The 27,304-nt window shown below is 40.4% G+C and overlaps 1 protein-coding gene and 1 long non-coding RNA gene across 4 annotated transcripts in view; one reads left to right on the forward strand and one right to left on the reverse strand.

Annotated features, from left to right (window-relative positions):
• LOC309641364 (uncharacterized protein) overlaps positions 1 to 27,304 on the reverse strand; it is a 104,503-nt gene that overhangs the window by 25,422 nt on the left and 51,777 nt on the right. For 2 of the 3 annotated variants that reach the window (XM_082421262.1, XM_082421264.1), the window contains 2 exons: positions 20,499 to 20,618; positions 14,773 to 14,869 (listed from right to left, as the gene is read on the reverse strand). In XM_082421262.1, the coding sequence (XP_082277388.1) occupies positions 20,515 to 20,618 (104 nt within the window). In that variant the 3' untranslated portion in view covers positions 14,773 to 14,869; positions 20,499 to 20,514. Of the gene's footprint in view, positions 1 to 1,351; positions 13,493 to 14,772; positions 14,870 to 20,498; positions 20,619 to 27,304 lie in introns of those variants that run through there. The other variant, XM_082421263.1, reaches the window with a different exon arrangement.
• Positions 1 to 27,304, forward strand: part of LOC309641504 — a 36,022-nt gene that overhangs the window by 4,986 nt on the left and 3,732 nt on the right. The window lies entirely within an intron of this gene.

Here is a 27,304-nt window from a genome sequence, read left to right on the forward strand (position 1 = left end):
AGATTTTTCTGAAGGGAAAGTTTGATAACATCCCTGCAATGCGTAATACTTCTAATGATTTTTCCCACTAGGGCTTCCCTTGTGGCGCAGTGGTTAAGAATCCGCCTGCCAATGCAGGGGACACGGGTTCGAGCCCTGGTCCGGGAAGATCCCACATGCCACGGAGCAACTAAGCCCGTGTGCCACAACTACTGGGCCTATGCTCTAAAGCCTGTGAGCCACAAGTACTGAAGACCATCACCATCCCCCTCTCATGTTTGGATTAGGTCATCTTCATATGTGCTCCTGTATTACCCAATTATAGTAGTTAACACATTATATTGCTATTATATAGTTACTTGACTGTTACACCTATCCAACATAAACCCCCTGGAGGGCAAGAAATATTTACCATTCAATCCCCAGTGCTGAGCCCAGTGTCTAGTGATGCATGCAAGATTCTCAATAATTTATTGGAATGATTTGGTTTGATTGAGATCTCAACTCTCTGAGAGTACTTACTACCCAGGTATATTCCTCACAGAATCTCCCAGAAGCATAAAGCAATAAGAAGCTTAAACCTAGAGCTATCTCTTTTTATTAAGGGCTTTTAAAAAATTATTAGAATCATATGTGTACCATAAAATTCATTTCATCACTGACCTACCAAATTGTTCTATAAACGTCTGGCTAGACTGATTCTATATTGTTTGGTAAAAATGTGATCTCTTTTGCTTAAGAGAATACACACACGCACGCGCACACACACACACACATTGGTTTTCTATTGCTGCATAACGAATTACCACAAATTTACAACTGTAAATAACACAAATTTATTATCTCACAGTTTCCAGGAGTCAGGTGTCCAATGCACTTGAACTGGGCCCTTTGCTGAGGGTCTCAAAGGTTGACTAAAATCAAGAGGTCAGCTGAGCTGAGCGCTCCTCAGGATATTCGGCGGGAAGAGTATGTTCCCAAGGCCATTCCTGTTACTGGCAGAATCCAGGTCTTGTGATTGTGGCGCTAAAGTCTCCATTCTCTCACTGGGGGCTGTTGACCGGGTGTCACTCTTGCTCACATTCCTCGGCTTGTGGCTCCCTCTGTCTTCAAGCCAGCAATGACATGCTGAATTCTGACTTCTGCTTTTCCAACGAGAGAAAAACTCTCTTGAGTTAAAGGGTTCATGTGATTAGAACAAGTCTACCTCGCTCTCGTAAATATTTATTTTATTTATTTATTTTGGTTGCGCCAGGTCTTCGTTGCAGCAGGCGGGATCTTCCTTGTGGCATGGGGGATCTTTTTTAGTTGCGGCATGAGGGCTCATAGTTTCAGCATGAGGACTTCTTAGTTGCGGCATGCAAACTCTTAGTTGCGGCATGCATGTGGGATCTAGTTCCCTGACCAGGGATCAAACCCGGGGCGCCTGCATTGGGAGCGTGGAGTCTTACCCACTGGACCACCAGGGAAGTCCTACCCTTGCTCTCTTAAGGACAACCAATTAGTAACTTTAATTACATCTGTAAAATCCCTTTTCTTACGTAAAATCATATAATCAGAGAGTAACACGAGAGGACAGAGATCAAGAGGCCATCTTAGAATACTGCCAGAATACTTAGAATACTATCCAAATTTCCCTCTTCTTATAAGGACATCAGTCAACAGATTAGGGCCCCCTCTAATCCAGTATGACCTCATCTTAACTTGATTATATGTCTATACACCCTATTTCCAAATAAGGTTACATTCATAGGTTCCAGGTAGACATGAATTTGGGGGGGAAACTATTCAACCCATTCTATTGTCCTTGCATTAATTTCACAGGGTTTTGCTCCATTAGACAAGAGTCATACCCACATATCTTTTGGAGAAGGTCTCCTCTCTATCTTCGCCTTCTGCAGAGATGGCTAAGGGATACACCCCTAAGCTTCTGAGAGACCCTCTGGTTTGATTAATGGGATCTATGCATCACACTCTTAATCTCTTAGAAGAGGCTTTTGTATGATTGAATACTTTGACCTGTTGGTCTTTCTGTTGTTTTAGTAAAGACCTGTATAGACACGGAGTCCTTCTTTCCTCTATGTTATGCTTTCAGAAGTCATTTCTGACATTTAGCATCTTTTACCATCTGAAAAGCCTGAGAATTTTCAAGATTATCCAGTCCTCATCTCTTTATGTTTACCAGATTTTCCCTAAAATTATTTCTCTTTTTTTTTTTCACATTTTAGTATAAGCAGTAAGGAGAGACAAACCAGCACCTTTAACACTTTGCTTGGAAAACTCCTGAGATGTATATCTAAGTTTGTCATTTACACATTCTGCTTTTGACATAAGTGCAGGTCACAATTTTTCTAAGGTTTCTGCCACCACACAACAAGGATTCTCCTTCCTCCTGTTCCAATAACATGTTTCCCACCTCCTTCTGAGTCCTCACCAGCATTGTTCTTAAAGTCCAAATTTCTAAGAACAGTCTGTTCATGGTGATTTAGGCTTTCTCAAAGAAAATCTAAGTTTTCTCTATAATGCTTCTCACTTCTTTCTGAGTTTTCACCAGCTGAATTTTTAATGTCCATATTTCTGCAAACAATGTGTTTAAGGTAGTTTGGGTGTCTTTTATCATGTTCCTCAAAATTCTTGTAGCCTCCAGCCACTTCCTAATTCCAAAGCTACTTCCACACTAGGTAGTTGTTACTGTGGGCAGTACCCCACTTCTAAATACCAAAATCTGTATTAGTCTTCTATTGCTACACAACAAATTACCACAAACTTAGCAACTGTAAACAACCCATACTTATTACAGATATATCTTGTTTTATTGTGCTTCACTTTACTGCACTTCACAGATACTGTGTTTTATACAAAATGAAGATTTGTGCCAACCAGGCGTCAAGTGACTCTATCGGCGCCATTTTCCCAACAGCATTATATTTTAGTTTAGATATGTACATTGTTTTTTAGACATGTTACTGCACTCTTAATGGGCCACAGTATAGTATAAACATAACTTTTATATGCAATGAGAAACAAAAAAATCTGTGTGACTTGCTTTATTGCGATATTCGCTTTATTGCAGTGGTCTGGAACCAAACCTATAATATGTCCGAGGAAAGCCTGTATCTGACAGTTTCTGTGAGTCAGAAGTTTGGCGTATCTTACCTACGTCCTCTGCTTGGGATCTCAAAGGCTGAATCAAGGCACTGGCCAAACTGGAGGCTCTGAATAAGAATTTTCTTCCAAGTTCATTAAGGTTGCTGGCAGAATCCAGTTCTTTCTGATTGTAGGACTGAGGTCTCCATACACTTGCTGGCTGTTGGCTGGGACTCACTCTCAACTCCTAGAGGTCGCTCACATTCTTCAGCTTGTGGCTCCCTCCATCTTCCAGCCAGCAATGCTATGTTGAATTCTTCTCATGCTTTGAATCTCTGACCTCTGCTTTTCCAACTAGCAGAGAAAAAATTGCTTTCAAAGGGTTCAAATGATTAGGTTAGGCCCACTTGAATAATCTCCTTATCTTAAGGTCAACTGATTAGTAACTTAAGTAAAATCTCTTTTGCCATGTAACCTAATCATAGGCATAACCTCAGAGGGTGGAAATCATGGGGGCCATCTTAGAATTCTGTCTTTTATACATCCTTACACTGAAAATACTCTAGAAATGTATTCATAGTGGCAGCTCTGAGTTTTCATTTCTTTCTGCTTTTTCATTTTGTGCAGTAAAAAACATATGACTTGGCAATCGGGAAAAATACGGAATGACACCATTATTAATTTAGTTCAAATCACTGTGACCTTACAGAATCTTGGATCTGTTTGCCCATTTGCAATGACTACGACTGCATGAGTTACTGATTACAAAAGATAGAATGGTCAATTTTTAGAAAACTGCTTTTGTTACATTGGAAGGTTTTTCTGCAAACACATACACACACACACAGGCACACACATGCACATATAAGTATTTCTAATAAAACAGATGTATTGTTAATGACAAGCCTTGAGACTAGGTGGTTTAAAATAAGTGTGCCTAACACTTTTATTAGGTCTCACTTTACCTACTTTTATAGCAAAAGAAATACAAATGCTGACGTCCTATTAGCTATAACCAACCAGCAGAGCAGGATTGCATAATACAATTGGCTTTCAGTTTCTCTGTTCATGCACCAAATGTTTATGAACTCCCACTACATGCCAAGCACTTGGGTACAGAGATACAGATGGTATCACCATGAACCCAAATGAAGAGCTCAAAATTTCTCATTTTTCCCAGCAGGCAAGTTTCTTATTTCACTATTTCACTGAAACATGTATACCTTAAATATTAGTTGCCAGATTCTGGAGGGCATTTGAGAGATCCTAAAAATGTTTTCATAATTAAACAAAAATACACCTGCATTACAATCAGTGTTTATTCCTTGTTTCTTAAGAAACTGATGTTTTAAAAACAGAATTTGGCAAATTGTAATTTTTCTTTAAACATGACCCTTGATCAGACATTTTCTTGACTATTTTTTTTAGAATCAGGCAAAAGACCAAGGTCACCTGTCTTTGGGGTCACGTATCTTTAAGGTCACATCTCTTTGTCAACATTATCTGTTCTTTGGAAACATATAGTAGTTGGCCCCAAATGCCACTTACTTTGAAAAGATCTTCTTGGCTTAAACTTAGCCTAACCCAGCCAACCCAATGAATCAACCCAGCAGCAACCCGGGCAGACGCTGGAAAAATGGAACACCAGGCTGCTCATGGGCTGTTTCCACCAGAGCATACTGCATTTTATTGGGTGAAAGGTGATTAGTCATTTAGAAGGTCTACCCCTTGCGGACATTTTAATGCAGCCTGGCATTTTAACACAACTTTAAATTGCTTGGCTATTTAGTTGCTGTTCTTCACCTGCTTACAATTCCCCATCCTGAACTGCAGTTCTTCTGACCAGAAATGGAGCAAGTGGGGAAGGACTACAAAGAGAAACTCAAAAGTGTTCAGTGGCCTGGAGCTGAGAGGAGGGAAAAAGGAAGAACCAAGTCTGACAGATGGGGATTCTTCCACTATTCCTCTTTTCTATTCTCCTGCCCCATTTAACTGTCTTCTACTTTCTTCCATCCCTTTCCTCATCTGAGAGATCTTCCTTGCCACCATTAATTCTCAAACACTACCCAAACATCCCCACCTTCTTATCCTTCTACTAACACTGGTGCTACAGGTGCTAACATAGCCATGCTGGGCTTCCAATGGTAAAAGTTAAAAATCACAGCCTTCCATTAACTTACTGTTCACCTGTTCTTCCATTCATTCAAAGGACATTTACCAAGTGCCTTCAAGGTGTCAGGCCCAGGGCTAGGTGCTGGGGATAAGGAGGGGAACCATACCTGGTCTCTACCTTCAAGGAGATGGAAGGAACAGTCATGTACACAAGGGTCTGTAATACATTGCATTAAGTTTTTATGCAAGAGCATGGAGGAAGAGTGGACTCATCCTAAATAGGTGCACTAAGGGAGGCCAAATTTTAACACTCCTCCCCCCGATAAAACCCTATATGCTAAAACAAACAAACCAGTCCAACTCAATCAGGTACAAAATAATAAGAATTTTCCAAGGATATCTGGGAACTGGGTTGAATTGGTGACAGAAATGCTTTCCAGGGAACAGTCACAGGTAAAATAAGCATATTTCTAGAAAGAGGTTTGTATGCCAGGAGAAAGGGAGGTCAAATTTGTGAAAGACGCGCATTGCAGGAGGATTCAGGATATACCATATATCTGTTTATCTTGGTAAATTTTTTGCTCAGAGAGAAGAAAGAAGTATGAAATGAACTTAAGTTCACAAATATGGGAGGCAGGATATGCATCAAGGCATTTTTTAGAGTGCTTATCTTGGCTAAGCACAATGCAGTGTGGTCTCTTTGCAAATCAATAAGTAGAACCATAGAGACAGAATTGGTGAGACTTAAAAGTCACCCTCTTCCCCAGCCTCCTTGTAAAACATTTGAAAAACCTTGATATTCCCTTGCAATGTTATAAAGACTACTCTTTGTAACAATATCAAATGTCCTTTCCATGGAAAGATCTCCCCATTCAATCTTTTTTTCATTGCTAACAACCAGAGACACATATTTGCAACTTAATTCTAGGCTTGAAGGCCATGATCTTGAAAGATCACTTTCAACATTGCAAGTTTCAACCTATAATAAAAACATTTTTTAAAACTGGGTTGGAAACAGCACCTAGTCCCACAAAGGGTTTGGCAGCCCAGACCAACTAGGGGATGCAGGGATGAGGTAAGAGGAAACTTCAAAGTTTCCTTTGGAGCCTGGCCTCTCTTCTTTCTTCTTTCAGACAGTCCTTATTCATTAATGAAATATTTATTAAAAGCTTTGTCCATGCCAGTCACTGTACATGATACTAGGAGCATAGAGATGAATCAGCAGTTCAGCTCAGCCCCTGAAGATAGTCCTCATCTAAGGCTGAGGACAGTGAGGTATATGATCATAATACAATATGAGGAAGACAAAAACCCAAGATGGGTGCCAAGCCCCAAGGAGTATAAAGGAGAGTGTGCTGCATTAAGGCTAAGGGGGTCAAGGAAGGCTTCTCAGAAGAGGGGGCATCTGAGTTGAATCTCAAAGGTGGTAAAGGATTTCCCCAGGTGAAAGAGAGACAGGATGGAAAGGGGGAGTGTGTGCAAAGGTCTGAAGACAGGACCCATCATAAAAGTGCTGGGAAAAAAAGAGTAACATGCAATGGCTCCCTTCTTTCCCACCATCCTCACATCACTAATGATGATGGTGATGATTTTAACTTTCTCATGACTCAGTTCAGGCTCACAGATCCCATTGGGGGATTTACCAGCCACCACAGAATCACCCCTGTGTGTGAAATTACCTCTTTATACAGGCTTCACTGTTCTTGAGGTTTGATTCTCTGATGGATCTGTGGGCTGGTTGATGGATCCAGCACTGGGAAGGACCCACTGACCCTGGGGTTGCCTTTAGGGAAGCCAAAAGATACAGAATTCCAGGTATCCCGGAGGTTGTCTAGCTGCTATGTACCACACCAGGTTCTCAGCAAAGGCCAGGGCCCCCTGTGGCTGGTAAGGAAGAACCTAGAAGCTGGGCCTTCCCTGGAGAAGTTCTCATGGCAATAGCAGAAGCACAAGATGGCAAGTTCAACCTTGTAATCACACTTTAAGCCTCCGCTTACATCACATCTGTTAACTCCCATTGGCCACAGCAAATCACATAGCCAAGCCCAAGGTCAGGAGTTTAGAAGTACATTCTGCTCAGCTGAGGCCAAAGCAAATCATAGAGTATCAAGCCCAGCATCAATTGAGTTAGGGAAGAGAATTCTTCCCATGAGGTCATGGGGAGGGAATAAATATTTTGAACAATAATATAGTTCGCAACACTTCCTTTTAGAGGGCATCTGAAACTTCACCTCATCTTGGGCTACACTGATTTAGCCCAATAAATTATAGCATTTGGTCTTTAATCAAGTGTTGCATAAATCTTTGAGGTCCCCCCAAAAAATTAATTAATAATTAATTTAATTAATAATTAACAATTGAAGCCCAATAAATTATAGCATTTGGTCTTTAATCAAGTGTTGGATAAATCTTTGAAGTCAAAAAATAATTAATTGAAACAATAATTAATTGAAAAAAACAATAATTAATAATTATATTAATTGTATATCTAAGTTTATTCTCTGAGAGCAATAGTCCTGTCCTTGAAGAACAAACAATCTGAATGGAAAGTCAGGAAATAAACTTATTTATATAAACTGAGCATCCTCTTCAATTTTTTCAGGAAGCAGTTGCCTTTTCTGTGAAATGTTCATATTAAGCTATTGGATCATTGGAGATATGTATTTTTAATGATTTTAAAAATCATTAGGATATTTGTTTGCTGGGTATGCTATTAATCATTAGCTCTTCTGGGGGGGAAAAAAATTGTTTAATGCTTTAAACAGCTTTACTGACACATAATTCACAATCAGAAAATACACTTCCCCCCAAATTTGCCCATATTAAATGTAAAATTCAATGATTTTCCATAAATTTAAATTTACAGAGCCATCACAACACTCCTATTTTAGAACATTTCCATCACTCCCAAAAGTTTCCTCAGGCCTATTTGCAGCCAAACAACTTTCTCACTTCCAGCCCTAGGCAACCGCTAATCTATTTAGTCTCTATAGATTTGCCTTTTCTGGATGTTTCATATAAATAGTATCATAGAACAAGAGGTCTTTTGCATCTGGCTCTTTTCAAAACAATGTTTTTGAGGTTCATCCACATTGTAGCAGGTATCAGTAGTTCATACCTTTTTATTGTTGAATACTATTCCTTTATGTGGACATAACACATTTTGTTTCTCTATTATAAATAGTCTTATCTTAAATTCTATTTCCCCTGATATTATTATAGCTGCTATATCTTTTTTACGTTTACTGCTTGCATACACTCACACAGGTACATATATATTTTTTAAATCAACTATTTTTAATGTTTTAGATTTATAGAAAAATTACCAAGATAGTACAGAGTTACTGTGTAACTCACATCCATTTCCCCCTATTATTAACATGTAGGATGTTAATAATATCCTACATTATTAAGGTACATTTATTAAAATTAATGAACCAACATTAATACATTATTATTAATTAAAGTCCATTCTTTAATCAGATTTCCTCAGTTTTTCTCCAATGTCCTTCTCATGATACAGGATCCCATCCAGGATGACACATTATGTTTGCTCATCGTGTTTACTTAAGCTCCTCTTGACTGTGACAGTTTCTTAGATTTGTCTTGTTTGTGATAACCTTGACATTATTTGAGGAGTACTGGTCAGGTATTTTGCATAATGTCCCTCTATTGAGGTTTGACTTATGTTTTTCTTATGATTAGACCAGGGTTATGGGTTTTGCAGAGGAAAACCACAAAGGTAAAGTGCCGCTTTCACCACATTTTATCAAGGATACATATTATCAACGTGACATCACTGTTGGTGTTGACCTTGATCCACTGATCAAGGTAGTGTTTGTCAGCTTTCTCCACTATATATGTACTCTTTTTTTTCTCCTTTCCACACTACACTCTTTGGAAGGAAGTCACTATACACAGCCCAAACCTAAGGATTGGGGAATTACGTTCCACATTTTTGAGGGAAGAGTATCTACATAAATTATTTGTAATTCTTCTGCGTGGGAGATTGGTCTCTTCTCCCCCATTTATTATTGATTCAATCATTTATTTATATCATTATAGACTCATGGATACTTATTTTACAGTTAGGGTTATGATCCAATAGTACTTTATTCATTTTGTTCCTCAAACTCTTCCAGCTTGGCCACTGGGAGCTCTTTTATTTGCTTCCTGTGCCCCAGACATATCCCCAACATTGTACGTGTAGATTGGTTGGTTGGTTGGTTAGTTTTTTTGAGCACTTTCTTACTTTCTGGCACCATAAGATGCTCCAGGCTCATTTTGTGTATTTCCTGAACCAGTTCTAGAATCAGCCAGTTCTCCAAGGAACCCTGGCTCCTTTGATTGGAGAATAGTTTTAGAAACCAAGATCTGGGGACTAGGTGTGCTCATTTCTACTGGAGTGTTATTGCTTCTGGGCCTGCTCAGCTGACAGAACAAGGAAATATATGTGTATATACTAACCTGTGTATATACACATTTCTATGTGTAAACATCTTTACTGATATTAAGCTAAACCTGAGTTCATACTGACATCTCAAACTCTAACCCATTTCCACTTGAATAATTCTAGCCTCCTCCCTTTGCATATCTCTAACTTTTCAGTGCAACAGTGAGACATCTTCTGACATCATCTAACATCTGATTCCCATCATCTGACATCAATTTACTTAACTGTTCAATTCCAGAATAGCGGTATCAGAACTGTTAAGCTATATGCCCGTGGGTAATAACTTTATCAACTAGTGACAGTGCTTATGCACAGTTTCTTTTGTCATTAGTTTTACAGACTCCACTCATTTCCAAAGTTACTTAGGTTAGTACCTCCTACCCCCACCCCCTTCAGTGAGGTTGCTTCATACATTTGTAATACACACAGTTTGATTGTTCCGTCACATACAGCATTCAATCCTGAGACTCCTCCAATCTCCTAATTGATTTTTTTACATTTTTGTCCTTTTTGTTCTGAAGTTTTGACAAACACATAATGTCACATAACCACAATTATATTATCATACAGAATCCTTTCCACATCCTTAAAAACTCCCTGTGCTTCACCTACTGAATCTCCCCCCAACCCCACCACAGCCTCATGCCAAACCCTGAAAATTACTGACCTTTTTACTGTCTCGGTAGTTTTGCCTTTTCCAGATTGTGATATAATTAGAATCATAGAGTATGTAGCCTTTCTAACTGGCTTATTTCACTTACCAATATGCATTTAAAATTCATCATGTCTTTTTTATGACTTCATATCTTTTTATCACTGAATATAACATTCTATTCTATGGATGTACCACAGTTTATCTCTTCACCTACTGAAGGACATTTTGGTTGATTCCAGATTTTGGTTATTATAAATAAAGCTAGTATAAACATCCATGTGTAGGTTTTATGTGGACATAGTCTTCCAATAAGTTGGGTAAATACCTAGGAGCACAATAGCTGGATCATATGGTAAGATTATGTTTGGTTTTGTAAGAAATTGCCAAACTGTCATCCAAAGTCTCTGCATCATTTTACATTCCCACCAGCAATGTATGAGAGTTCCTGCTGCATCCTTACCAGCAACTGGTGTTCTCAGTTTTTGGATTTTGGCTATTCTAATAATATGTTTTTTCCATGCCTTTGCTTTCAACTTATTTGTTGAAATTTTATTTGGATTTATTTATCTACATATCTCATTTTTTTTCTGTTCTTCCTTTATTGCCTGTATTGTATTAAATATTTTCTTTTTTTTTAGGTTTTCATTTTTTTAAATTTATTTATTTAGGCTGTGCCAGGTCTTAGTTGAGGTACGTGGGATCTTCGTTGCGGCACGCGGGATCTTTTTGTTGTGGCATGCAGACTCTTAGCTGCACATGTGTGCAGGATCTAGTTCCCCAACCAGGGATCGAACCTGGGCCCCCTGCATTGGGAGCACAGAGTCTTACCCACAGGACCATCAGGGATGTCCCCTGTATTAAATATTTTCTAGTGCACCATTTAAATTCATCTGCAGGATACTGTGATGGACTGAATGTTTGTCTCCCTGCAAAGTTCATATGTTGAACATCTAACCCTCAATATGATTGCATTTGGAGGTAGGGGCCTTAGTGAGGTAATTAGGTTTAGATGAGGTCATGGGGATGGGGTCTCCTTGATGGAACTTTTGTCCTTAGAGGAAGAGGAAAAAAGATCAGAGCTCTCTTTCTCTCTGCCACATGAAGACACAGGAAGAAGGCCACCATCTGTAAGCCAGAAAAAAGGCTTTCACCAGGAACTGAATCTGCCAGCACCTTGATCTTGGGCTTCTCATTCTCCAAAATCATGAAAAATAAATGTCTGTTGTTTAAGCCATGCCGTCTATGATATTTTGTTATGGCAGCCTGAGCAGAGTAATACAGATGCCTTTGACTATATATATTTTAGTTATTATCAGGCACAATTTGTTGAATATTTTTTCTTCCCTTTTTTCTCTCTCCTGTACTTCTGGAACACCTGTGTTGGATCACCTGATGATGTTCCTCAGGTCTCTGAGACTGTTCATTTTTCTTTCTGTAATTTATAATTTTTGATACAGCTTCAATTTCATTGATTCATTTGATTCTGCCATCTGAAATCTATTGAGCCTCTCTAGTAATTTTTTTCATTTTAATTATTGTACTTTCAACTCTGGAATATCTATTTGATTTTTAAAATAATCTTTATCTCTTTACTGATAGTCTCTACTTAATGAGTCCTTGTTATACCTCCTTTACTTTAACTATTGTTTCCTTTATTTAACATGTTTACAGTAATTGCTTTGAAGCCTTCCTCTTTTAAGTCCAATATCTGACCCCCTCAGAGATCGTTTCTATTTATTGTTTTTGTAGGGGAGGCAAAAACCTTACCTCTACTCTCTTAAAGTCTCTGGCTGCTCCTGAGAATTAAATTGACAAAAGACATATTAACAGGAGAAAAGCATACACATTTATTTAAGGTTAGTTTTGTATGACGTGGAAGCCTTCATAAGGAAATGAAGGACCCAAAGAAGTGGCAAAACCTGAATGCTTACATACTGGATTGAATAAAGAGTGGCAATTGTGGAAACAACTAAAATAAACGAAGAAACTAAAGGAAGATAAGAGTTATTTTAACAACGTCTGTTAGTACAGCATTCTCCTGGCCTTGACTCCCATTTCTGGTGATAAGAATGTTCCTTTCCTCCTGGCACAGGGAGGGCAGATCTCACATTGGAGTTTTAACTTCTGGTTTCAGGAAGAAAAAGGAGAATCAGAGTGCCTTTCTTGCACCCACTGTTTAAGTGCCTTTAACTCAAAATTATCAATATATCAAGGCAGCTTATTTTGGGTAGCATGTCCTTAACCCCTTCATCTCCCCAATCTGGAAAGTCCCCAGAAGTTTCACATATGAAAAGCTGAGTTGGAGGCTGAGGAGAGAAGGAACAGGTTACTAGCTGATTGGCAAAAGATCTTCAAAGGAAGAGAATAACATAGATAAAACACTAATAAATAAGCAGAAAAGAAAAAAAAAATCTAAGTATGTTTCCCCATATCCCATTAAACCAGTCTCCCATCCCTGGGAATAGGTCAGTACAATTAAAAAAAAAAGGTTGAGACTCATTTATCTGATGATTTATCTGATGGAGAGTGTTTATCTTGTCCTTTAAAAGGACAATAATGTAGATTAGACATTATTTGTTCCAAGTGATTTACATAGAAACCACATTCTCCACAGATGATCACACAAGCTCCTCCTTGTTGGGCTATCAGTGTGTCCAGAGCACAAAGATTTGGGAGTTAAACAGAAGCTAAAGTATTAACTCCAATTGAAGTGCTTCCAGTATTCGCACATTAATGCTGAACTCTTGTTCTATCACTATGAAAAGATTTCAAACTGCCTTTTCCAGCTCATAAGTTCCAAAGCCTGGGCAAAGGGATCTCAATACTGAAAAGAATTTAGAATTGTGATACACAGGTGGGTTTTCTATGACTTCCTGCCTAGTACATTTAGTATGAATATGTGGCACTCTTTTAAGAACAAAGGTGCCTAAGTTTGTAATTTTATTTAAGGTAAAGTACCTGGTGACAGAAGGCATCAGGTATCCAAATCCACATTGTCCCAACTATCTAGATAGGAATCCTTCAAATACCTTGTCATTGCATAAGCCAAAAAGACCAGCAATGCTCATGGTTAAGGTCAGAGTGGAACTTTTGACCCACTAGGGTGGAGTTTGTTGTGTTTTGTCACCTGTCATATTGGCATCTGCACAACTCCATCTTCCATAGGTCCCCATCAGTCTGTAGGAATGGAACAGGTTGCAAAATATCTAATATAGGAGAGCTGCAGTTCAGCTTTGGTAGTTATGAGGCTTGGTTTTGTCACGTGGCCAACCTAGTCCAGAATTTTGGTCTACTTTGGTCTACAAAGACTACCCCATATGTAATCTTTGGCATTGAGCATCCTAATTAGGGGAGCAGCTGAGCTGCTGAGCTACCCAAGATTGCACAAAGGTGTCTTGTGACCTAGTCACAATATTTGATGATTTGGCAAGTGTTTGTACCATAAGTGGCTTAAACATGGCTTAAACAACAGGACCATCTATAACCTTTGTGGGAGGCTTGAGCATGTCACCTTTGTGGAATCAAGCCACAGAGTCTGATTGAAGCATTGCCTTTGTATGTCACCTAGGAAGGGTCAAGCACCATGACTGTTTTCAGTGCAAAGGGAAAAATTCCCTTCTAATGACTTCATCTGAGCAAAGGATGGTCCTTGAGATTCTATGGAGATTTTTTTCATGTCCAATGAACTCAGCAGAAGGAGAAGTAGGTGATGTTGTTTACTTGGTTGTGGATACCATACACCCATTTTCTAGAACTGTTCTACCAGGTGTTCACACTGGTAAGAACAAAAATTAGGTCAGGTTCTTTTGCATGATCTAGATGTTGACATAATGAGTAATTAGATTGGTTAGTTAATGTGGCTAAGGTTTGGAAAAACAATGTAAAGGAGTGTCAGGTCTGTCCCTGACCTATTGAGAAAATAGTAAGGGTTAATAAGAATGAGATACAGTTTGAAAGAAAGGCCCTAGTGGAGGATCAGAGGGAGAACAGGACAGACTGGGACAAGTAATGTCAGTCAACCTTTAATATAATGGCCAAAGAAAGGGGAGGCTTCATTAAAAGGAAGAGGGTTGTTTTTGTGTGTTTGTTTTGTTTTTTTGTGGAGTTGGAAACTTAGTAGAGGAAGAAAATAGGTGGAAATGGAGTTTTTAAATCCATGTTCTTGGGAAAAGCTGTCTAATTCATGATGTCATCTGCTTCCAGGGCTTGCGAATTGATGCTAGAAATCATTACTTTAAGGTCATTTGTAAGAATGGTCCTCCACTGGTCCTGGGGCTGCTGATTTGGGTCTAGTTTGGTGTCACTCATGTGAATTCATCAAAATTCTTCTATTTTGATGGCAGTGTAGGTGGTTAGGAATACTTCATAAAGTCCTTCCCAATGAGGTGACAGTGTGTTCTTTGTTTTAGAAGCCTTGATATACCCCCGATCTCCTGGTGGAAAGGATGGCGAGGCTAGTTAGTTGGTGGAGGCCATGCTTTCTTACCTGTTGATGATGTGCTCCAGGTGTACCAGGCAATTCTTGTATGTAGCTAGTCTTAACATCATATTGTTCTCTTAAGTCTCCATAACATTCACTCAATCTGGGAATGGAAGGTTAGAGATGCCAGTAGGCAAAGGGCAACCAAACATTATTTCAAAATGGGTTAATCCATGTCTACTATTTAGAGTATTCCAGATTTTTATAAGGACAGTGGGTAATGTTTAAGTCCAGTTTCTTGACAGACTTTTCCTAAAGTCCTTTTTATGTCTTGATTTTTACATTCCACTTGCCTTGATGATTGAGCATTCTCAATCATCAGGTAGGAAATTCTGATGAGTATGCCAAAGTTTTTGCAAGTGAGTGGTGTATTTCTGCTGTAAAACTAATTGCTTGATCTGATTCAATTAGTAAAGGAATGCCAAAACAAAAAATAATCTGTTATTAACTTCCTTACCACTATTGTAAAGTGGTAAAGTGGCATCAGCACATCTAATGGATAGCATTCAGTCTATCCCACTGAACATATAGACAATTACCACACAGTGGGAATAGCCTAAACCTTTAAATCCATTTGGAGTAATACAAGGGGCGTGTGGACCTTGGAAGACTTCCTAAGGTATGTTGGCTTCTAAAATTTGGTGAGATTACAAGTAGTGCACTGGGAAATAACTGAGTCAGAAATTTTATGAATGCCAGAGCAGAAACAAGTATCTTTTAGTTCCTTGACTATCCCCCATCTGCACATATGTCCCATCTTATGGGAGATCCGTGCAAGCCAAAAGGTCAGAAGAAAGGGGGCCACACGAAGTCTGTTTGGCCCAATGTAAAATGTGTCTGACAATTGTTTGGCACCTTTTTGTATTCATTTGTCTTTTTTCAGACTGAGGAGTACTTGTCTGATAATCAATAATATCAGCCACGGATAAAGGCAGGTTTATAAATTGGGTGGAGAAAGGGTGGGGATCCGTTTTAGGCTGTGTATGTAGCAGCTTTGTCAGCCCTATCATTCCCTAGAGATGTACAATAGTATCAGTCTCCTTAATACAGACTGGACAATGGAGGTGAATAGCCTCTCACAGGGCAGCCATTGGCAATAGGAGTACCAGCAGGGTTTAAGAATCTGTGGGATTTCTAGATTGTGCCAACAGCATGGCAGACTCGAAAAGCATATCTGCAGTCAGTAAATAGGAGCATTTTTTTCCTCTTGTCAGCATGCAAGCTCTAGTAAGATCCGTAAGCAGCCCAGGCTGATTTTACAGTGGCAAAGGGTACACCTCAAGCATTTCATGTGGGGAAACAGTTATTATGTTTTCCCAGAAATTGTATCTACAAGAGCCATCACAAAATAGAAGTAAGTCTGGGCTGTCTAAAGGGGGCATCTAAGAGGTCTTCTCGTTGCTTTGAGACCATTTATATATGTAGTTGCAAGGCAATCACGTGGAATGGACTGAGGCTCTCTGTCAGCCGGGGGGTGGTAGAGTAGCCAGATTTAAAGTGCTAGAACAATGTAGGATGACGGAGGGATTGCAAATAGGGCTTATTCATAGGTGGTCTGCCACCATGTAGAGAGATGCTATGTCTTACGAACTTGTAAGAGAGTATGGGGAATATGCTTATTCTTACATTAGGCATGTACTGTAAGGGTACTGGCTTTGTCATTTAGGGCAGCAGCTGAGGCTACAACATGCAGGCATGGGGCATCCCCCCTGCCACAAGGTCCAGCTGACATGAGAAATATTCTTTAGGACGTATGAGAGGTTAAAGGTTGTCCTGCAGCAATCCCATTATTTTTTCATGGCAATATCAGTGAAAAGGTTTGTCAAAATTAAATAAGCGAAGAGCCGGGGGTGTGGACAATGTGAATTTTAAGGCTTCAGAAGAAGTTAATGCCTCTAGGGGCCAGGAAATATACTCCGAGGTAGTATCTGGAGGAGAGCATATAGGGGTTTAACAAGGGCAGAAAAGTGATGAATCCCTTGGCAGCAGTAGCCAGCTGCCCCTAGAAATTTATGCAGCTGCTTTCCTTGTTTTGGGAAAGGGGGTGAACAAAAATGATTCAAGGCATTTTCGAGAGAGCTTTTGAGTGCCCTGAGATATTTCCTGTCCTACGTAAGTAAAGGTTATTGAAGTTTAGACTGGGAGGCTTTATGGCCTCCTTCAGCCAGTGCCTTTAGGAGAATGAGGGCGTCTATAACAGCACCCTGTTCAGTCTGGGTATGGAGTGAAAGGTCATCAACATATTGAATAAGAGTGGAACCTTGGGTCAAGGCTACAGAATCTAAATCAGCTTTAAGGACTGGGAAAAGTATTAAGGGAGACCCACACTATCCCTGAGGTATGGAAGTCCATGTCAATCATCTTCCTCTAAATGTAAATGCAAAAAGAAATCGTGGGTCAGAATGCAATGGAACCAAAAAGAAACCTGAGCAGACATCAATTACTGTAAACCAGGCTTCATCAGCAGGAACTGACGTGAGAATGGTACCCGGATTAGGACTATGGGGCAGAGGAATTACAAAGGAGTTTGAGGCTCTTAGATCATATGCAAATCGATACATTTAATTTCCATCTGAATCAAATTTCCCTTCTTTCTTTACTGGCAAGATTGGGGCGTAATAGGGTGAGGAAGTAAAGATAAGGACACCCTGATATAAAAAAGAGTCTATTATAGGTTTAATCCATCACTCTGCATCTCCTGAGAGGGGCTACCCGGCCACGGATGGGAAAGGTTTGTTCCTTTTCCTGGCTCTGCACAAGCTCTGTGCTCCGTAGCAATCCAATCTCATTTGCATGTGAAGCCCAGAGACTAGTTGGGACAATTTTAAGGTTGCCTCCTCTTCAGAGGATTTAAATTGAGATGAGATTTCCTTAGGGAAATTAGGAAGCTTGAGGTTTAGTCTGAGGGCAGGGGGAAAAAAACCTGCCTTTCTTATTACATTGTATGGTGGCATTAAAGTTACATAACAAATCTCTACCTAAAAGATTTGCTGGTGAGGAGTCAGAAATTAGAAAAGTATAATGGGAGTTGAGAGCCTAAGGATATTGGGGTGGCCTGAGACGTGGGCAATAGAACAGGCTGTCCAGGGTCTCTGACACCTAGAATAGAATCAGAGGTGACAGGTAGTATTAAATCCTCTGAGCAGATGCTAGAGAGACTCACACCAGTGTCAATTAAGAAGTCCAGCTTCGAATCCTCTATTTTAAGTTTAATAGTGGGTTCTGCAGTGTGACTGAGGATTGGCTGACCCTGTCAGTTGATGGAGTATTGTCCCAAAGGAAGGAGGAAATGAACCTTCTGATGGTGCTGGGGCTTAGGGAAAAGGTTATTTGAGCTTTTTTTCTTTTAAGTTAAGGATAATTGTCCTTCCAATGTCCTGGCTACCCTTAGAGTCATCATTTTTGTTTTTGTAAAGGCTCAATGTGCCCATCAAGGTCTGCTCATTTTAGTTTCTTTTCTGTCTTGTTTTCCTGAGTGCTATTTTCAAAGAACTATGTAGTTGCTTCCATAATAATGTTAAGAAACCGAACTGCCCAGCCAATGACACTATTTTGGATTCATCTCTCTGTATCAGAGAGAAGATTTCCAACCAAGGCAGAAATTAAAAGATGTTCTAGACTCCAGAGTTTACTGCAGTGTGCCTTTGCAAAGTCTATATAAAGCATTCCACCAGCGTTTTAGGATGTTCCTCTTTCTCTGAGCACATAATTCAACCTGAGACCAATTTACCTTAGAGGGAGGCCTCCATTATCCCCACATCAGGCCCTGAATGTTGGCCTGGCTGAGCCTTTTCCTGTTATTTGCAGGAGGGCCTGGGAGATTCTGGTCACCTGTTTCCTCTGGGGAAGGGTTGGGGGAGGATTTCCCCCCGAGGCCATCTAGCCTGATAATTACAGTATAATCAAGGGTGGAAGAATGTCCTTTAATATAGCCAGTCCAAGTCCCTAGAGTGGGGCTGTGAAAGGTCACTAATCTTTCTAACTCTTCTCTAAATTTGGTAGAATCTTCTGAAAGTGGTGGCAAAAAGGCTTTGGAATTTAAAAGATCTGGTGCTGTCCAGGGAAGCCGAATTCTTTGCTGTGGAGGTCCAGGATGCATCTTCATGGGACATTGCACAGGAAGGCCTAGAGATGACTGAGTTTGATTACAGAGCCCAGGGAAGTAAGAGGGGTTGTAAAGTACCGCAAAGTGATCCTGGCTGTGAGCTCCTGGAACCTGTGCCAGATTTATTTCCTGGCTATCAGTGTTTATACAAATAACCTGTGTATTCCAGGCCTGAAGATCAGGCTACAGTGCTTCCTGTAAATCTTGCAGGGAAAGGCAACTTAAAGCAGGTAGCTGGGTGTTTAAGGGATCTGGGGGGGAAGTTGGAGCAGTTTGGGGGGAAAGTTGAAGGAATTTGCTGAGGAAATGGGGCCAGATTTTGAGGAGAGGGGTTTGAGGCAGGGGTCCACAGATCCAATAGATCTTCTGAAGGGTCAGGGACAGGAAGATGGGGATAAAGGGAGTATAGGTGGGTAAAGAAGGATGATTTATAGTGGGTGTGGATTTTAACTTTTGTTTTTAAATCTGTTTTGTGTTCTTTAATCTTTTTAAGGGAGTCTCTAAGGCTAGCCGTTAAAATCCGTTGTGTCCTCTTTTTAATTTGATCTTCCCGTAGAAACCAATGGGATATTTGTTTAGGATGAGAGCTCTGTAAAATTTTTTGGAATAAAGAAGTTATTCCAATTCAAAGGATCCATCATCTGGTTATTGACAAATAGGATCTTCAAGGGTATGTTTATTTCAATAGCAACTCAATCCAATAAACCTTTTTATGGAAAGACCAGAGGTAATTTTCTAGGCACAGACACAAGACACATCCCCAAAGCAGGTCTAGAAGATGCAGACCGCAAGATCCAAGAAGTTCACTCCCAGAGTTAGCCTAAGAAAGCAGAGCTCTTCATTGTCACGGGAGGTAAGAATAGCGTTTGTGAAAATTGTGACTCCAGTCTCCCACAAGAATTTGAGATTCCTCCAGTCGCAGACCTACTAGTTTGTGACACAGGGTAGGCAATACTAGGAAGGGGCTTTCCCAGCACTAGGGAGACAAAGGTCCCTTAGGGATTGGGATCCGTTATTAAGACAAACTCCCCTGAAAGCTGTCATGGTTGGACAAAGAGACTGCTGCATGTCACTTCTTGTCTTGGGTTCCCAGCCTGTGGGCAGGTCACTTGAGGCAAACCCAACAACCTGTGTCCCCCGACTAGCAAAGACCAGAGGGAGTATTCTCACTGGTCACAAAGCCAAGCTCTCAGGACATAAAACAACATGAAGAGAGAATCTGATCCAGTTGTTGTTGTTGTTTTTATCTGTGACCCACAGCAAAGTTTGTCTAAACAGACACTGATCTAGTGAGAGCTATAAACTAGTCAGACTGTGAGGCCAGTTCAAACAACAGCCTTGTCAGACCTATACCTCTGTTTTACCCTATGAATCTCCTCTTTATGACAAATGACATAGAAACAGAGACAAAGGAAAACTATCTCTGGGAGGCAGGAGATGAACAGAAAACAAGAGTACTCCAAACAGAAAACATTAGAGGTGCTATACACAAAAAACTAGTTCACACCAGTGGTTTTCCCTGCCAATCTGAACTTGAAAAGGGAAAAAGACTCTTATCACTCTCACCCTCCCACCCAGACCCTACAGGTGGAGACTTGGGAGGGAGTGACATAGTAAGAACTCTTACCAACTTCCAGCATTTGTCAAATGTCCCAGGATCTCTCAGCTTCAGCCCCCAGAGTGATAAGCAGTGACCCAGTCAGTACTATCCCATCGTCACCGCCAGAAACGGTAGGGGAGGCAAACGCTGTAGGGGAAACATAACTAAAATGAAGAGACCAAAGGAAGATAAGAGTTATTTTAACAAGGTCTGTTAGTACAGAAGTTTCCTGGCCTTGACTCTCATTTCTGGTGATAAGAATGTTCCTTTCCTCCTGGCACAGGGAGGGCAGCTCTCACATGGGAGTTTTAACTTCTGCTTTCAGGAATAAAAAGGGTAATCAAGTACCTTAATTTCACCTGCTGTTTTTCAAGTGATTTCAACTCAAAATAATCAATATGTCAAGGTGGCATATTTTGGGGTGACATGTCCAGAAATCCCTTCGCTTTTCTTCCTGTGTATGTATGGTCATACCTTCCTAAGCTTTTTTTTTTTTTTTTTTGCATGTAATTTTTTAAATTGGAAGTTTTTAGATAATATATTGCAGCAACTCTGGATTCTTATCCCCTCCGGGGTAGTTGCTGTTGCTGCTTTTTTTGTTCCTGTAATGGCTTGCCTGGATTAACTCTGTAGAGTCTGTCTTCCCGGCACTGTGCAGCCACTGACGCCTTTGTTCAGGGTATTTTTTTGTTTTTTTTTTAAATATATTTTTGTTTTATTTTTAAGCCTGACTCCCTAGGGGTTCAGCCTAACTTAATGGTCAGCCAATGATTGATTAGAGGTTGTACACAAACATCTTGAACCAGTAAGGTTTCCACCCTTTGCTGTGAAGCTGTGTGTGTTTAAGGAATGTCATCAAAGTTCAGGCAGTTTACAGTCTGCTCTAGCTTATTCTTTTTGCATACTCAAGACTTCACATTCATCAGGGACAAGTAGATAGCCAGGGCCCTATCTGGTCTTTCCTCTGTGAGTGCACATCATTGAGCATGCATATACCTGCTTCCAAATCACCAGGGCTAAGTGGACACTTCTGAACCCCTCTATCACTCTCTTGATCTCTGGATTTCCCTTTTAATTTTCTAGCTGGTCTGTCAATCTCTCGCTTGCCCAAGCAGTATTGGCACCTCAGGTAGCCTTCTTAAATTGTTTGCTATTATCCCTGGATTTTCCTGTTATCATTTTTGACAATGCCCTTGTATTTGTGCTTCTCTCCAGAGCAAATCAGCCCCCTCTAGTAAGGAGGCTGCGATTCCTCACAGCTTGCCCGGCCCTTATAAAAGTCCTGAATAGCAGAGCTGGGTGGGGAATGGCAGAAGCCCCAGGATAAAATGCCACAGACTCCCGATACTCTTTTTTTTTTTTTAAGTTTTTTTTTTTTTAATAATTTTTATTTTTATTTTTATTTATTTATGGCTGTGTTGGGTCTTCGTTTCTGTGCGAGGGCTCCCTCTAGTTGCGGCAAGCGGGAGCCACTCTTCATCGCGGTGCGCGGGCCTCTCACTATCGCGGCCTCTCTTGTTGCGGAGCACAGGCTCCAGACGCGCAGGCTCAATAGTTGTGGCTCACGGGCCCAGTTGCTCCGCGGCATGTGGGATCTTCCCAGACCAGGGCTCGAACCCGTGTTCCCTGCATTGGCAGGCAGACTCCCAACCACTGTGCCACCAGGGAAGCCCCCAGTATTGTTAATGATGCTTAGTTTTTCTTGAATGAATGCTTCTCAATTAGATAGGCGCCTTTGGTCAATTTCCAAAATCCTGGAGTGGCTGTTTTTAACAGCTTTGTCTGATTTTATATTTGCTTTTTAGGGAGAGGGTTTGCCTACCGCCTCACTCAACCTTTCCAGAAGTCCCACCTCACATTCAAAATTTTTGCTTTGGGCCAGAGGTCATTGTAACATTTCATTATGACATGTGAAAAAGGAAAAGATATGCAAGACTTATGAATGAGGAGATACATCATATTTTTTTTAATAAAAAGATTCGATATCAAAAACATTGAACTATAGATCCAATGAAATTCCAATTAAAATATTGAAAGAGGAGGGAAGGGGGCAGGGCCCAACCTTTAAGAGAATTACATAGCCGGAGGACATGACATAAACTGATTAGAACCAAATGGGTCCAAGATGGCGGACAAGTCGACTTCCACTAGACCTTGAGCCTCAGTATACGCTCACTGTAACACATCAGTAAGCTAAATGACACACCCATAGGCACCATGACAGTTCCGAAGCCAACCATAAGGATCAAAAAGTGGGCAGTGGCCCAATTCCTGGAAATCCCCACCCCTTCCTGAAATAGCTGGAATACTCCTCCCACTCATTAGCCTATGAAATTACCCACCCCTATAAAAACTGACACCCCCATACCCTGGTGCCTTTCTCACCTTCTGAGATGGCCCATACTCTGTCTGTGGAGAGTGTTTCTCTCTAAATAAATCCACTTCTTACCTTTCACTTTGTCTCTCACTGAATTCTTTCTGCGATGAGACATCAAGAACCTGAGCTTCATTAAGTACTGAAACAAGGTGTGTGACCTCAGTTGGAAGACCTCAATTGGAAGACAGTTTTGACTGGGTTTGAATCCTAGCTGTGTGGGTTCAAGTCCCAATCAGGGTTTTGGCTGGGCTTGAGTCCCAGCACGGGGGTTCAAGTCCCAGTTTGGATTTTGGCCAGGTTTGAGTCCCAGCTGTGTGGGTTCAAGTCCCAATCAGGATTTTGGCTGGGTTCAAGTCTCAATCTGAAGGGCATGGTTTCAATATCAGTGGGGTTCTTGATGGAACATGATTAGACAGTGTAGATATTGACACAGGAATAAGCCAATGGTAGAGGTTAGAAAGGCTACAAACAGATTGTGTAGGCAGAATTCTACGAATGACTCCCCTTGGACCAAGGTAGAATATGAAATGTCCTTCCCATGATTACATTACATTATATGAAAAAATAAAGATTATCTAGGTAGGCCTGGTCTAATCAAATGAGCCTTTAAAAGTAAAGAATTTTCTCTGGTTGGTGGAAGAAGAGAAACTCAGGGATTGGAAGGCCGAGAAGAATTTGACATGGAATTGCTGACTTTGAAGATGGAGGGGGCACAGGCCAAGGAATGTGGGTGGCCTTGAGCTGCTGAGAGTGACCCCAGACTAACAGCCAAGGAAATGGGAACCTTACTCTTATAGCCTCAAGGAACTGAATTCTGCCAACAACTTGAATGAGTCTGAAAGCAGATTATTCTCCAAAACCTCCAGATAAGAGCCCAGCGCAGCCAACTCTTTGATTTCGGCTTTGAACCCAGCCAAGCCTGCCTAGACTTCAGATCTACAGAGCTGTGAGATAATAAGTGGGTGTTGTTTTAACCTGAAAATTTTGTGGTAATTTGTTATGCAGCAATAGACAACTAATACACAGAACAACAGACAACTAATACATAGCCCTATATTTATACAAGTATTTGATAGATGACAGAGCTGGCTTTGCAGATTCTTGGTGAAAGGAGATCTCTTCAATGAGTAATTCTAGGACAAATGGTCATACATATAGAATACAAAAACGTTGGATCTCTACCTCAAAATGTGACAAGCAAATAGAAATTTTTGATGTAAGGAATTCCTTAATGAAAGATGTAAAACATATAAAACGATTGAAAATTCAAGTATGCAAAAATTTTTAAATTCTATTTATCAAAGGTCAACAGTGAACAAAGAAAAAAGAAGGAAAGGACAAGAAGTCTGAAAAGCAGGAGCATACAGTGTCTCAAGAGTTCCGAGAGAAGCATGTTTGTAGAAAGGAAGTTGCCATCTTTGTTGAATTCTACTGAGGGGGGGAATTCGAGGAAGACAGAAGAGTGTGCACTGGATTTGAAGACACAAGGAACACTGATGACCAGAACAACAGCATTTCAATGGAGTAGGAGGAAACCCAGGGTAGTGCGTGGACAGCTGTGTCTCTTGTTCATTACCCTTCCAGAAAACGCCACACCTTCCTAGATGCCTAAAATGCCCTATCACTTGCATATTCACAGCTCTCCTAAAATATCTGAACATGGTAGTGACAGGTTCTATTTGGCTTTTATTCTGTAACAGAACAAGTAGAATTATGATCTGTATCGTGATTTACTTAGCTGATATCACATGCTTTTGAGAATTCTATCATTTTTCTGACATTTCTTCCTCTCTAGCAAGATGAGAAAGAGAGAAACCATAACACAATTGTGGCCATCTCTACAGTCAAAATAGGTCTTAGTTGTTTCTAGTCAAGCCGAACTTTCTGGAGGGTCAAGGGATGGAAATTTGAGGTGCATTTTGCCGTGCTAAAATCTTACACTATATGTATATATATATATATGTATATATATGTATGGTGTAAAAATCCTGAAATTAATCTCCCCCCCTTCTTCCTCTCATTGTACCTTGCAAGGTTGACTTAACTGGTCATTTTGACCCCACTAATTCAATAAAAAAAAACTCAGGGTAAGGGGGCACAGGGGATGGGACAGAGGCCCAGTCCTGTGCTCCCTAGGGACTGGTTGTATCTCAAACCATGGAATCTTGAAAATATTCCCCTTCCTCAAAATTATTGTCCTCCAACCAAAATAGCTCCTAAACTATAGAAGCTCTGGATGTGCAAAAGGATTTCAAGATTTCACTAATGAAGATTATAATTAAAATATTTAAATGGGTTTTTAATTTTCTTTCTGGGCTACGCTATTTCCTAGTCCTCTCGAGGAGCTGCTATTGTTCAGTCCTGACAGAATTCTCTGTTAGAAATTATAGCCTGCTGCCTTTCAGCATCTTCATTAAAATGCAGTGCTGCCAGATATATCTGCATGCATATGAATGAAGCATCTATAGAATAATTAAGTCATGAATAACACATTGCTGAGCATGGCTTTTCCTGAATAGGGAAAGACTATTATTTATGAACCCAGAGATTTTATATTATATGAAAAAATAATTGGCAATAACAAGTATTATTTGAAGACACATTAATTTAAATTATGATTGCCCTTCTATAGACTCCATTTTTAATAAAATGGCATTTACATTGGAAAAATGGGTGTGAATTTATGTGCCATTTTTCTTTATTTTGCTCAAAAGGCCACCTGAAAGCTTTTTGGCAATGGGGATTGCATAATTTGAGAATCTTGAGATCTTTTACAAACAAAAGGTCATTAGCATCACAGCGACTTCATAGGCCTGGGTTCAAACTAATAGCTACATATCAATGGAAAAACATAGATACTGTTCACAAGCAGTACTTAGGCTTTTTCAAGGAACACTGTGGAAGCAAAAGCTGAGCTCCCCTGATCCACCCCTCCCCCATGCAGTGTGTTTGAATCAAGAAACAGTTCTTTTCCAAAAGCCTCAGTTTAGCAATGACCACATGCTAGAGTTAAACTGCACTCTAGCTTCAGCACTGCTTAATGTTTAGCTCTGGGCTCTCCTGAGACCTTTAGCCACGGTTCACTGCGTGCTAAAGTCCAGAGGCAGAGGAAGAATAAGTGAGAAGACATGAGACCAGAGAGGGAAAAAGGACGCAAGGCTCAAGGTGAAAAGAGAAACGAAACATCTCTTCCTTCTTGACCTCCCTCAGGTCCCTTGGTTGAGTCTCTTTCTTGGTCATATCTCTTTGTGATTCATTTCACATTTGGTCTTTCTTCCGCTTCTTTTTCAAAAGACAACACAGCCAGTAAAGTCTCAGTAAAGTCTCCCTGAGGAAGGGTCAGAGTCAAATGTCAACGGAGCAAATAAGCCTACCATCTAGTTGGTCCCCATGGCAGTCAAAGGACCTGTTTCAAATCTGGGGAACACGTTTCCTCCTTTCCATTTTCCCTCACAGGTGCCTCAGTCCACCCTGCTCCCTTTGTACCTGGGTCACAGCAGCTTCCCCTCTAATGCCCTGTCCATAATCTCCCATCCCCCCACCCAATGCCCCACCCTGCCTTTCTACCCTCCCCAGCCCCACCCAAGTACAAGTACACTCCCTAAACCATCTCTGATTAAGTCATTTCTCTGATAAAAATTCCACAGCAGTTTCTCATGGTGCTCAGGATCAATTCCAAACCACTCAACATGATTCAAACGCCCTGCAGGACCTGGCCACAGCCCACCTCTCCAGCTCCTCTGCAGAACCTCGAACGGTCTGCTCTCTCCAGTCTAAATGAATTACTCACCACTTATTGAGTTCATCTGTTCCATGTCCTCAGACATACTGTTTCCCTAACTGACATCTATTCCTCCTTAAACATTCACCTCAAAGGCCCGCTAGACCTGCAAGCGTTCCCTGACCATCCCCACTCCCACTCATTTTTATGTCCCCCATGGCACTCTGAGTATCACATTTATAGCTCAAGGAAAACCCTTTCTTACTCTTTACTATAATTGTTGATTTGCTTGTCTATTTTCCCCACTAAAGTAGAGTCTCCTTAAAAGCAGAAAATATTTTCTTGGACTTTGTGTTCCTACCACCTGTCCCAGTGTATAGTAATAAAAGCCCCTTGAATGAAAGAACTACATATAACATAATGCAGAATGAGGTAGGTGCTGTCACCTTCTGCCTTATATGGCAGTGAGTAAAAGCATAGCTTCTTGGAGACCAGAAGGCTTGGGTTTACACTATGACTCTACTATTTACTAAGTGATGATAAGTTATCTTATTCCTCTGATCCTCTGTTTCCTAATTTGTAAGGTAGATATACACACTTGTTTTTTTACAGAGTTATTCTGAAGATTAAATTAAATAAGAGAAATTAAATGTTTAGTGGGAGGACTGGCACATAGTATGTAATGTGTAGTGGTAGCTATTAGTATTGTCATTACTATTTTTATTACTATCAAAG

This window comes from Balaenoptera physalus, assembly GCF_965194825.1.
Source record: "Balaenoptera physalus genome assembly, chromosome: 1".
NCBI lineage: Eukaryota > Metazoa > Chordata > Mammalia > Artiodactyla > Balaenopteridae > Balaenoptera > Balaenoptera physalus.